Source organism: Haliotis rubra, unplaced genomic scaffold (genome assembly GCF_003918875.1).
Source record: "Haliotis rubra isolate DU_JTF1 unplaced genomic scaffold, ASM391887v1 Scf378, whole genome shotgun sequence".
NCBI lineage: Eukaryota > Metazoa > Mollusca > Gastropoda > Lepetellida > Haliotidae > Haliotis > Haliotis rubra.
Genome location: NW_025767055.1, coordinates 897,611 through 911,783, shown reverse-complemented (window position 1 = coordinate 911,783; position 14,173 = coordinate 897,611). Strand labels below are relative to the sequence as shown.

General features: G+C 40.1%; 1 protein-coding gene and 1 long non-coding RNA gene across 2 annotated transcripts in view; one reads left to right on the top strand and one right to left on the bottom strand.

Annotated features, from left to right (window-relative positions):
• Window positions 1-13,905, bottom strand: part of LOC124286178 (mothers against decapentaplegic homolog 6-like) — a 39,065-nt gene extending 25,160 nt beyond the window's left edge. Inside the window, exons 1-3 of the mRNA XM_046722527.1 lie at window positions 12,989-13,905; window positions 11,993-12,052; window positions 8,942-9,013 (exon numbers count right to left, since the gene is read on the bottom strand). Coding sequence (XP_046578483.1) covers window positions 8,942-9,013; window positions 11,993-12,052; window positions 12,989-13,385 — 529 coding nt within the window. The 5' untranslated portion in view covers window positions 13,386-13,905. The remainder of the gene's footprint in view (window positions 1-8,941; window positions 9,014-11,992; window positions 12,053-12,988) is intronic.
• LOC124286179 lies at window positions 4,834-5,163 on the top strand. Its single transcript, XR_006900964.1, has 2 exons — window positions 4,834-4,871; window positions 5,076-5,163. It is a non-coding gene; the product is annotated as an uncharacterized LOC124286179 (long non-coding RNA).
• Window positions 13,906-14,173: the final 268 nt, after the last annotated feature.

The following is a 14,173-nucleotide window of genomic DNA, read 5'->3' as shown; positions in this document are numbered from 1 at the left end:
TTAAAGTGTTTTTTGTCAGCATAGTTGTGTTGAGATGTGCGGAGTCAGGCTTGACGAGGGGGTAGGTAGACCTTGGTATGTGGCGGGGAGCATTAGTGTAGACAGTATTCTCCTGCAAGGTCCACTCCGTCAGATCAAGACTTGGTCATTAGGACTGACTGACTGACTGAGTATGGTTTTACGCCGCTTTTAGCAATATTCCAGCAACATCACGGCGGGGACACCAGAAAAGGGCTTCACACACTGTACCCATGTGGGGAATTGAACCCAGGTTTTCGGCGTGACGAGCCAACGCTTTAACCACTAGGCAACCCCACCGCCCCTTGGTCATTAGGAGGAAACTCAAAACTCCCAGAACACTCAGGTTAGAACAGAGTGGGACTTATCTTGAGAAGGGTTTCGAATTAAGAATATATTCTGCTTGAAAATGTAAAAACAAACCTAACAATTACGAAAAGCAGGGAGTTACACAACACACATAAAAGTGCACCAGTACACAAAATGTTTTTCAATTTTATCCTTATAATTTTAAAATTACTAGTTACTTACGGAATTTATTAGTTACTTAGTTCAATGGTTTCGCAAGTGTCAGTTTCTAAAAACTAATAACTTATGATCATGTCTTAACAATGACAAATTTAAAGTTTTAAATCAATATGTAACATGGATGGGCATGAATCCACTTAATCGGAACCCTTAAATAATGTTGTCCTCAAAACCCCAATTTAACAAACACAAGTGAAACGCTGTGTTGTGAAACTTTGCTTTTCAACAGCATGACAAGAAACACCAACAAATGCAAGGTTTCTGTGTGCTTGCTAGCACACTACTCAACAGAATTAAAACATGCCCAGATTTATTTATGTATGTACATGTACAGTCAGTCAGAAGCAGGGAATATTTCTGACATGTACTTTTGTCCAAGTTCAGCCTACAAACAGCAAGGTTTTAGCAAACTACCTCATAGAGGCATATTTATCTTTTGAACAAAGAATGTTTTCTAATCCCTCCAAACTATGATTCTAGTGTAGTGTAATTATTTCAGAAAAGATTTTGAAAGTTAAAGTGATGTTAGCACAGAACTATTCTCATAACACTCGAGGTTTTTACTGAGATAACCACATACATGAGCTGTTTGAACAGAGCACATTTGCAATCAAATACACCCACATAAAAAGTCATCTTTTTACGCAAACACTCCAACAAAAAGCTGCAGCTCTTCAAAAGAACAAGTTTGGGTGAACACCTTATAATGAGGAGGGCCTGAATTCCTGCTCAAGTACGAAGGTAATATTAGCCTTAAAGTGAGGCAAGTATGTGGCTGGTATACAAGCATGGCCATCTCAGCCTGTAGTCTGAGTGTCTCCAACAGCAAGAGACAGCCTTCATATCCAGTTTGTTCAACTATCCCCTGTCTAACTCCCTAGATCCCTATCTTGTAGCAGTGGAGACACCCAGATGCCCCATTGTTGCTTGCACAAAAGGTCAAGCTATTATTGCCAGAGGGGTGGCAGGTTGTGGCCTATATCTGTGAGCCTGTCCCCCTATGGTGTTCCCAGCTGACAAAGGGCTACTTGAGTAGTGTACCTGTCTGTTAATGAAGTAGTGCTTTATGGGCTAGTTTTTCACATTGATGAAATATCTTCATGTTTAGGGATCCCTTTAGAATTCTTGGCTGTGTAAATAGGGGATTATTTTGAGTGTGACTGCCTCAATGTCAAACGTCAGACCTAAAGAAGAACCAGCGCAGCCTGGAAACTAACACAATATGTGTATCACTTCCCTATATTCCCAAATAGTGTGTGCCTCTTTCAACATACATGGACTTAGGAATAATTTCGATTAAATTTACCCTACTCGCAATATGGACTGCAAAGATTTGCAGATTGTCTTTGCTAAATTTCTTACACAACTGAAAAACACTGGCCTAAGTAAAGAGTAATGTACCTTATCGATCCTGTTTTAGAATTTCATCAGTTACAATTGTATCAATGTTTTGAATAATAATCTCAACAACACTAATAATGTAAGGTTATTTCAATAGTACAAAGTTCAAGACCACTGATGGAAACGAACTTTTCACAATTTCTTAAAAGCTTACATAAAAAATACTTTTCAATACACAATGCAAATTAGAAAGTGTCCAGATGTAACATATGATATGTCTGGGATTACACTAATGACTTTCTCAGTTACACAGATTCAGGTAATTTGGAATCTGATTCGGGATTCAAACCCAGACTCTCACATTCCATATTCCAGAATACATCATTATTCAAAATCTCCTACACATGAAATCAGCCAACAGAAAGATATGTGTATATTGTGTAACATCACTGAATGTACAGATGATGATTCTAAGAAACACACGCCTAAGATGTACCCCAGAATTATGAACTCATGTAGTGCTGCTCACTTCTCCTGAACCTACACCCCTGTACCCCGCACTCACTCCTCCCCCACCCCTCCTAGGTCAATACCCTACCCCAGGGAACCTGTCAGTCACCAGCAGTAAGGCGAGGGTGTAGTGTGGACAGATGATATTAGGGCTGATCATATGTCAGTATACACAAGATGACATCCGGTAGATGTGGAGGTGGTTTAACACAGACGCCATGAAGCACCTGCCCAGTGCCACCATCACTATAGTGTCAGTATACACAAGATGACATCCGGTAGATGTGGAGGTGGTTTAACCACAGCACAGACACCATGAAGCACCTGCCCAGTGCCACCATCACTATAGTGTCAGTATACACAAGATGACATCCGGTAGATGTGGAGGTGGTTTAACCACAACACAGACGCCATGAAGCACCTGCCCAGTGCCACCATCACTATAGTGTCAGTATACACAAGATGACATCCGGTAGATGTGGAGGTGGTTTAACCACAACACAGACACCATGAAGCACCTGCCCAGTGCCACCATCACTATAGTGTCAGTATACACAAGATGACATCCGGTAGATGTGGAGGTGGTTTAACCACAACACAGACGCCATGAAGCACCTGCCCAGTGCCACCATCACTATAGTGTCAGTAAAGACGCTGACATCCGGTAGATGTGGAGGTGGTTTAACCACAACACAGACGCCATGAAGCACCTGCCCAGTGCCACCATCACTATAGTGCCAGTATACACAAGATGACATCCGGTAGATGTGGAGGTGGTTTAACCACAACACAGACGCCATGAAGCACCTGCCCAGTGCCACCATCACTATAGTGCCAGTATACACAAGATGACATCCGGTAGATGTGGAGGTGGTTTAACCACAGCACAGACACCATGAAGCACCTGCCCAGTGCCACCATCACTATAGTGTCAGTATACACAAGATGACATCCGGTAGATGTGGAGGTGGTTTAACCACAACACAGACGCCATGAAGCACCTGCCCCCTGCCACCATCACTATAGTGCCAGGGGCGTTGGGGTAGCCTAATGGGAGTGTAGGATTCAAACCCAAGACACGAGGATCCGAGACCCGTCAGCGGAGAAAATAATGTGTAGCGACCCATGTCTAGATACCTATGGTGGTATTCTCCCTTTCGTAAAATCAGGGGGCCGGTGGGGTAGTCTAGTGGTTAAAGCGTTGTCTCGTCACGCAGAAGACCTGGGTTCGAATCCCCACATGGGTACAATGTGTGAAGCCCATTTCTTGTGTCCCATGCCGTGATGTTGCTGGAATATTGCTAAAAGCGGCGTAAAACCATACTCAGTCAGTCAGTCAGACTATAGTGTCAGTAAAGACGCTGCAACCATAAGACTGATTCAAAATGTCTACTCTAACATAAAACAAAATAATGGTGGTTATTAGGGGTGACTATTGAGGGGAAACAACTATTGCGATACGATAGTCTATTAGCGATAGTCTAATAGCGATAGTCTATTGCAACATACTATTGTGATAGCGATAGTCTACTGCGACCAACTATTGCAATAATATTGCAATAATTTTTTACTCTCCTTGAATTGTCTCATTTGAAGTCATTTCCCAAATGAATGTATAGTTTATATGAAACAAAAACAAGTAGTTTCAGTCTCTTTTAATAACTGACAAGAGACTTGAAATCCAGACCAAGGAAACAGTTAAAACATAAACTCAACAAAGCTGCAAGTCTGCACCCAAACAATAACAAAATACAAAACAAATAGTTTTAATAGTTAATAAATAGTTAAAAAAACAAATAACCATCAATTACTAAACTATCGACGCATCATTAGTTTTTTTCTTCTACCACCGATTAGTTGCTATCAGAGACTCAACAATTGCAATCCATCGATAGTTTGCCGCATCGTTACAGTCCTACTATTACTGCCTTTATTAAATATTAATTCCCCCTGTCCCTGCAGCCAGGTATTGACAGTACACCAAACAGGACTCGGTTCAGTGTGTTTAACTGTGGTTCTTGTAAGACACACATGGCTGATTCCATAGGGGCCTACATTATAAATTAGTAATTTTCACAGCAGTGAAATTATGTTTGAAATCAAATAAAAGTGATTTTGACATGCCTGTACCCAGCAAACATGCTGACAACTGAAAAGTATCAAAGCTGTCAAGTCAATCCAGTTTTTAAGTTGTTTTCCCTAATGTCAATATCCTAGCTTCATGACACAGTTATGAAATCTTTCACTGGAAGAGAGATGAAAGGAATGGAAAGAGCTCTCCCTCCCACTAGATTAATGCTTAGTCTCTGAATATACATAATTCTGATTGTAAAAACAAACCCATTTAAAATGAAAAGGAGCCCCAGGGAGACCAAAGATTCAGAACCTGAGGAAATCTAGACTTGATTCATTTAAGGCTTCAACATTGCAGAGAGGGCTAGGCAGTAGGGGAAATAATGTGGTTCAGGGACTGTGTGACAGACTAGAATGGCTAGGCAGTAGGGGAAATAATGTGGTTCAGGGACTGTGTAAAAGACTAGGAAGGCTAGGCAGTAGGGGAAATAATGTGGTTCAGGGACTGTGGCAGACTAGGAGGGGCTAGGCCAGCTGTGGTTCAGGACTGTGAGACAGACTAAAAATAATGTGGTTCATGTGGTTCAGGGACTGTGTGGCAGTAGGGGACTGACTAGGAGGGCTAGGGACTGCAGTAGGGGAAATAATGTGGTTCAGGGACTGTGTGACAGACTAGGAGGGCTAGGCAGTAGGGGAAATAATGTGGTTCAGGGACTGTGTGACAGACTAGGAGGGCTAGGCAGCAGGGGAAATAATGTCGTTCAGGGACTGTGAGACAGACTAGGAGGGCTAGGCAGTAGGGAAATAATGTCGTTCAGGGACTGTGAGACAGACTAGGAGGGCTAGGCTGTAGGGGAAATAATGTCGTTCAGGGACTGTGAGACAGACTAGGAGGGCTAGGCGGTAGGGGAAATAATGTGGTTCAGGGACTGTGGGACAGACTACCCCTCCCTCTAGTGAAAGTGAAACGCTGTGAAAAGGTTGTAACTGGATTCCATGATTTTCAACAAGGATCATGCTTATACAACAAATATGACTGGTTAAATAAAGCAAGTTTCTTAACGATGAACATAGTTTCTGCAATGTTAATTACCCAAAGTCAATATGGTCCAAAAGTTGACTATCAGTGAAAGAAGGTGTGAGCCATTACATTTATGGACAATTACAGTGCATATACAGGCGAATAATTTGTCACAGACCAACATCTGGTTCCATTGTTAAGTGAGCAAGTTAAATTTAAAGATGCATTAGGTTTTTTCAAGGTGAGACGAAACTTCAAAATAGACCGCATAAATATTTAATGGTTTTCCAACAATGTGTTTATGTCTCTCAAGAATGCTTTTTCAGAATTGTTGACTGGAATCAACAGAGTGGAAATATGGTAATATGGAATTCAGCAGTTCCAGCAAGGTGAACCCAAGCACCTTTGTACTGTTAAACTGACACTGGGGTAATAATCCACTTGTTGTGACAAGACCCATGTTTCAATAGTAGGTCTGTGTGATATGATACACAATACATCATATGAAATACTTGACGTGTTATAACATAGGTAGGGAGATATTTCAATAACAGCCTCACTGAAACTTTTCTGTACATCAGAGTCAGTTAGAAAAAACACTGGCGGCTTCAGACCTCTTTCATACAAGAGTAAATACATGTTTTGTGCTTTGTTCATATTATATTTGTATCTGTTTTTGAAAAGTTTTTGCTTGTCCTAAGTCACAAGAAAAATCTGTATTTACAATACAATTTGTTCAAATATTGTATTATATTTGAACACACATTGCATTACATTTGAACACATATTGTATTATATATGAACAAAATGTATTGTAAATGCAGCTTTTTCTTGTGGCTGAGGACAAGAAGTTAACGGTTATATACAACTTCAAACAATAATGGAATAATCCAAAAACATGAAATATTCATTAAAAAAATTAAACCGGTTTCTCTAATGTACACAATTTGAATGAGCCCCCCCACAACCTACATACTAGTGTCCGAACAACTGTCAGAGAGGACAAGCGAGTGTATCTAACGACCTGGTCTCCTGTAGCTTCAGGGAGACTAGCAGATAAAGACCAAATAAATCAATCAACATGTGACACCATGTGACAAGTATATGTCTTCTACCTAAACATAACATCTATCTCTGCTTCATGGTAACAGGTAGCTCAAGCAGCAACTAGATGGCAGGAGTTGGGAGGACGTTCTCAATGTGCAAGGAGGTCTACGTAAACATTTTGTAACATGGAGCCAGTAATAAATAAACTTCCTAAGAGTGAGTGAGTGATTGAGTGTGTGGGTGGATGGGTGAGTGAGTTGGTGAGAGAGTGAGTGAGTTAGTGGGTGGATGGACACCTTAGTGATGCCACACACCAAGATGACACCTTAGTGATGCCACACACCAAGATGACACCATACTGATGCCACACACCCAAAGATGACACCTTTGTGATGTCACACACCAAGATGACACCTTTGTGATGTCACACACCAAGATGACACCATACTGATGCCACACACCAAAATGACACCTTTGTGATGTCACACACCAAGATGACACCTTAGTGATGCCACACACCAAGATGACACCTTAGTGATGCCACACACCAAGATGACACCTTTGTGATGTCACACACCAAGATGACACCTTAGTGATGTCATCACATGATGACACACACACACCAAGATGACACCTTTGTGATGCCACACACCAAGATGATGTGACACCTTAGTGATGCCATGTCACACACCAAGATGACACCTTAGTGATGCCACACACCAAGATGACACCTTAGTGATGTCACACACCGAGATGACACTCACACACCAAGATGACACCTTAGAGATGTCACACCGAAGATGACACCTTAGTGATGCCACCAGTCACACACACCAGGATGACACCTTAGTGATGTCACATACCGATGACACCTTAGTGATGCCACACACCAAGTGACACCTTAGAGATGTCACACCAAAATGACACCTTTAGTGATGATGCCATAATCAGGGGAATTTGGTGAGACTCATTTAAGGTTGACCCTTAGTATAGTCCAATGAGGTTCTACACACCGTCACGTTACAAGTTACAGTTACAGTTACAGTGCCCCACTGAACAAGTTGGACTTGACTACAACATCCATGCACTACTCTTTCATGAGAACCCATACATCTTGTTTCACATTCACATAAACCATCTTTGGATTCCTTATTCAGTCAAACATTCCATCTCATAATGTAGTGAAGTTGAGGAGAACTGTCACTGATCTTGGATATATTAGGGATTCTGTGAAATAATGTATTTCATATTGTCTCTATGTGCATGTTGAAGTTAAATATCTTGGGAGCTTCCCTCCATAGCGCACTGTGATCGGAAACCCTGATACTGTGTACTAGCAAGCAACAGTTATGCAGAATTCTAAAACAACAGGATAACTTACAGTGGAAATGTGAATATTCCGAGACTCTAGACAGCTGGAAATCAGGTTGTCATTCTGTCTACCTCCCCATATTGTATCCATGAATATTAAGTGTGGATGATATTACCTAGGCTTAACACAGACAAAAGCCTGACTTTAAGGGACAGTGAGAGCCTACATGCTTGCATATTCTGAGAGTCCTGCTACTGACAGGCTTGTTCATGACGTCCTAACACTTCCCTACCTGCCAGCTCGTCTAGACAAGTTAAACACTAAATACTTGTAAGCATCAGGTTTAACTCAGCCTAAAATCACCAGGTCCACGTTTCACATAGCGATCGTGTTAGTCATTACAACAGTCGTAAGTCGACGTTAAAGTATTGGGAGTTGCGATCATCTTAGTGCAAACAAAAGTCGTAAGTCTACGTTAAAGTATGTGAGTTACGATCATCTTAGTGCTAACAACAGTCGTAAGTCTATGTTAAAGTATTGGGAGTTATGATCATCTTAACAGTCATTAAGTCACGTCGTAAGTCTACGTTAAAGTATTGAGTTACGATCATCTTAGTGATAACAACAGTCATAAGTCTACGTTAAAGTATGCGAGTTATGACCATCTTAGCAACTAGGATCGATTTGTGGAATGGGCCACTGGGCACCTTTAACAGTTTACATCATATAAAATAATATCTACAATCTGGACAATTCAATTTTCCAGCCAAATTTCACCATTTCAATTCCACTTCGGAGACAGAACACATCACAATTCAAATGGAAAGATTTGTGATGAGAAACCAACAACAACAAAGCTGGCAACGTGATGCAGAAATCCCTGAACCCAAGCTTCTGATGCTGTCTTCAAACTCCTGGTAAGTATCCTTGGATTCCAGGCACTTTAGAGGTGTAGCTTTCCTTGGCTCCATCTCAGTGTACTTCATAACGAGTGGAGAAATTGAAGTCAGGGGATATAGCTCCCCCTAATCTCTCCCCCATCCCCCCTGTATCACACTGTTACAACATTACCATGTTAGTGATTCACTCACCTGAATAGGTACACCTTCTAGTCGTCGGAGTCATACCCGTTTCTGTTGACTCGTTAACACGTAGAAGATCATCTGTAATTGGAAACATCTAATTAGTTATATGAATCGCAAATCAAACTTAAAATATGTGACAACAATTAAACAAATATGAGTATCACAATTGTGTTTTCATATTGAATGTCGAACTAAAAATACTGGAAAATTTAATAAGAATTATTAATGGTAGAGAATACTTAAATCTTAGAATTTAGAACAAATTGACGTCCAACCCTACTAGAAAATACCTAAACACTCTTAAAATCAAAACAACCTCAACTTAAAACACAAACCGGAAAACTTGAACAAGTACCAAAACGAAATGTCTCTTCCAAATCAAATTCCACACATATCCACCTAAGGTCCACACCAGAACTCTGGGTGTTGATTAATGAATGAAGGCAAATGGGTCCTAAATGGACAAGTATTACTTTATGCTGTGAGAGCAGAGACCCCCACCCTCCTGTTGGGCCGAGCATGCAGTCGGTTAACACAAGGGCTTCCCTTCCAGTCCTCTAGTCTATTGGCAGTAAAGAGTTGAAGCCACATTTCCTATTATCGGACATAGATCATTCTAAGAGTCAAGTGCTGCACTTCCGTCAGTGATAATCACATCACCGATGTCTACATAGCGGTGAGAACAAGTAGCTGGGCTCCAGCCTAATAACCTGCCGTCCGGACAGGAGCCTGATAACATCATTTAAAGACTTCTGTCTCATACACAAGTAAGTAGAATGAGACTGAACAAAACCATACGAACCCCCTTCTCTATTTTCATCAATAACTGCTCTACATTTACCATTGATAAAAACACTGATATTAAATAAGTCAGTGAGTGAGTGAGCGCATTAAAATTTAAAGTCACTTTGGAAATATTTTCAGCCATATCGTGACTAAAACAGTAAATACTTTATCATTTTATTTAATAAAATCTGTGATCAACGGACAGTAAAACCTCCAGTAAAGCCTGCCACATTGTGATGACAAATCCATTCAAGTCCCACATCCAAGTGAGTTTTATTTCTGTATGTTTTCAAATCAACTCATCTGTAAAAGTGTTCAAGCTGTTTTACTGTTTTTTAAACACATTCATTAAAAACAATTAACTAAACATTACATCATGGAAGCCTTCTAAAATATTACTGAAAGAAAAACTTGCTCTGAATTGTAATTATATCATAATTAGAAAAAAATACCCACCCAGTTACTCAATACCAAGATAATTGCTGCTAAGCAGATGAATTATTGCTAATGTGATGTCAAATTATGATTCTATATCACCAACTTTATTCTCAGTCAAAGACTACAAAAGTGGCCCAAATGCAACAATGACTTTCATGGTAACATTATAAGGAAGTTGATTATCTGAGAAGAAGTGTAGACAATTTATGGTGATCTCTTTACCAGAGATTGATGATCATGTACGTAAATGGTTCTATTTAAAAAATTAATGGAATATTGAATTTCTGTCAAGTTACCAAATAATTCATCATTAAGTCTCTTTTACAACAATGGCCTGTTTGTTCAGAAGACAAAAGTTGACAAAAATAAAGATATTGAAAAACACATTATCCATAAATGATCGTTTTTCACCTGATCAACATGCTAAAATGATTATTTCAAGACTACGAAAATCAATCCGCAATTTATATAGAATAACAAAACTGCCCTTCAGCACCGGGATGCCTCTCATAATTACTGGTATGGTAATTTCAAAATTGTATTTTATTGATACATTTATCCTGTTAACGAGTTAAGAGCAATTTCAGCCTTAACAAAAATAAGAGGGTATTTCATAGGTCTCATCAACCTTGACCTTTCAAATCTGACTCAAAAACCACAGGCTTCTTGAAACACAAGGATTGAATGCGAGTCCTGCGTATTTCATGTTTTCTTATCACTCGAGTAAACTGATTTTTTTAGGATTTAAGGGCAATCTATCGTCGTTGAGTAGTGTATTAATCGAGGCTCAACGGCTCTTCAGTTTAGTACGCACAGAGGCCTGGGCTAAACGGAGCGTGTCATGCTTTCTCTGGCTTGGCTATTCCCAAATATTGTTTGGTGTTCATTCAGGTGAATAACCTATTTAAAATATGCCGCAAATCTCATTTATATCAGAAAGACGTTGATTGTCAATACGACAAGTCAGCTCTATCCTTGCCCGTTCCTGTGTAAACATAAGGATGGTTTAACAAACTGACTTACCACATAATACATAACTGGAATTTCAATGTAAACAAGATGGTTTTTCTAAAACTAATAAATAACAAGAAGTATGGATTAATACATTTCACCTGAAGCACTCCAGCTATGACAATGTCCCAAGAGGTTATTCCCACCCTGCAGAGTAAGTGATTTTAATAACTAACTCTTAGTATAATTGACTTTAAAATTAATCTGACATTTCACTTTTAGTTGCCTGAATGATGACAAAGTGTTACAATTAGCTGCCTAATGGAAGTATGTTTATTTGATAAAAGCATAATTTTCAGTTATTCCTGTAATTTTCGATATAATAGTTCAGAAACATAGTGTCTACACACTATACAAACCATTGGATAAATGTTTCAGGTGTTTTGAAACTATCTGTAACTTGGTTTCGAGATTTTTAAAACAATGTGTATTTTGACTGTCCAAGCTTCCTCTGTTCCATACAGTTTTGCGTCATAGTGTTGATAAAAATAACAACATTGTGTTTTTGTTAAACTTGTCTAAGATACAGTGTATCATTAAATGCTTATATTATTTCTTAGAGGCGACAAATTCAAACAATCATGTAAACCTATATATTTATGCATACCTGAGCATCATTTTCATCTTCCTCAACTATCATAACACGTCTGTTGCAATTTGAGGATTTAATAACTTTAAACACCTTGTGTTAGAAATTCTAACATTTGATTTTTAAATCAAAACAATTCAGTTCAACTCCACATCACTCTCAGATTGGGAAATTAACTAATCAATAATGAATATAGATGTCCGGTTTAATTATTTTTCCATTTTTCCCCTCACCTGTTATTTTTACTCGTTCAATCTGTTCGTGTGTTCGAGTTTGGTCTGCTACCGTGGTATCTGAAAGAAAGCAGTCGGGTTGGTAAAAGCCGAGCGATGAAGTCACGCCAATATGCTGGCAAGACATGTGATAAACAGTGCAAGAGCTCTCCTGGCGCCAGAGTATAATTGCTTGTCTGTTGGGCGGCTTAGCCACGAGACGTGTGTCCAGTCGAAGTCAGACCCGAGACTCCCAGCCTACGGCGGGTTACTGCATTTAGAACACATAGTCTCAAAACTAAGAGGAAAAAATAGAGAAGTTATGAAGTATTTTTGAAATTACATGCTGTAAGAATGCCGAGCATGGGGTCTACTATTTAGCCATTGATGTTATCATTAATTCAGCCCGACTGTGGCCCGTCAAGTGAAATCATGTTACCCGTAACTTCACAACAATCGCAAGTTTTACCTAATAAGCTCATAGCTCGACGTGGGAAAATGTTACAATTCGAAGATAATCAATAAAATATGCGTAAACTTTTCCAGATTGAGAATGCTTAGAAAAAAATGTTTCGTTTACTATAACAATACTTGTCAAAATTTGACAGCGAGTTGTTTTGAAGCAATTCGCGAATTAAATTCGTTGCGTTTTGAGTTTGGACTGAATCATAAGAGAGGCATAGTCCTGAAATTAACATGAGACTGTTCACAAGAATGTGTAATTCACAAGAAAACGACAAAATACAAGATTTGTAAATTTTGACGCACTGTGAAAAGGAATAAGCGGTCGCCCGACAAGCGTCTTATAGCTGTCCCTCGTCAGTGTTAGACAAATAACTAAGTTATGTACATACATAAGAGAGAGCTGTTGAGAAAAGGCAAAGTCTTCGAGTGTTATATTATGATAAACCTTGGGTCTAAACCTTGCATTCAACCACTCGTAGCACAAGTAAAAACAAATATGGCCGCGCTGTGCGGAGGTCGCTGACGACGGGGCGGTGAGGATCGACATCATACCTGGTTTGAGAAGCAGACTCCAGTGATACGGGTTACAGCAGACATAGCCAGGATCATTCACGGTATTGCAACAAGACAATCTTTTCAATTCCGCCTCTTGGCTAAGGTCCGGCCATCGCCAAAGTCGACAACACAGGTTGTGATGAGAGAACGACCGCCGTCCGACTCGAACGTGTTCTTTTGGTAACAACACACATTCCGTATTTTCACCACCCTTGCTTTCAACAGACTGGACGAGGATATCCAGCTGTTTTTCCTTCAGTCTTTTGAGCATTGTGTGGGCCACAGATTTTAATTCCAATTCCTCTGGACTTTCAGTCGTACTTTGGGTTTCATCGTTAATAAGACGGTGCTTCCACAGCCGTTTCACGAGGGAGTGTCTTTTAGACCGAAACATACAGCATCAGGCATAGGTAGTCCCCTGCTATGCCTAGCATCATAGCCGCAAACACTCCACTACAGTCTCCCAACTTGCTCTACACTATTGGTAAATAACAACAACGACCACCCTTGATCCTTCCAACCCAACCGGTGAAATGTGCTCACATTTGCCTGGTTGTACGCTCACTGACCAGCAAGCAGCTCCCACGAGACACTCCCATTTAATCCTCCACAGAATCAACCCAAAACACACGTTAACTCCTTTTTTTCCTTCCTCGGTCCTGTTACTGAAAATATTTCACAATAAACAGTTGAAATCCAACAATTTGTTGCCTTCTTCTACGTAAACCTTCATAACACTGCAATCTACAGTGGCCACAGCCGAGTCCACTACACCTCCAGGGTAGACAGGTGAAACTACCTCAGTGGGTCACTGTCAATTCAACTCTGCACGCAGAAAGGGAGAAGTCCGCCTCGCATATGCGCACTTACAACTAAGAACAGTTGATTACGTTCCGTAATGAGCATGATCTTACAAATGCACGATTTTATGTTAAAACAACAACCACCACCTCCCCTTTGTCATTGCTAAGTAAACCCTTCTCACTCTCATACGGCTTCACAAAAGCTGCACGCTGATTGGCCAAGATGTAGCACGTGGGTGTCTAGACTTTTTGGCGCGGCTGATGTCGACTATGATTGTTGCGCAAATAACATATCAAATTACTGCTTCTATCGGCCTAACTTGAGTTTGAAGCAAGTATTTTCCATGGGACAGTGTTTTAGAGAGCACAATTTTCATTT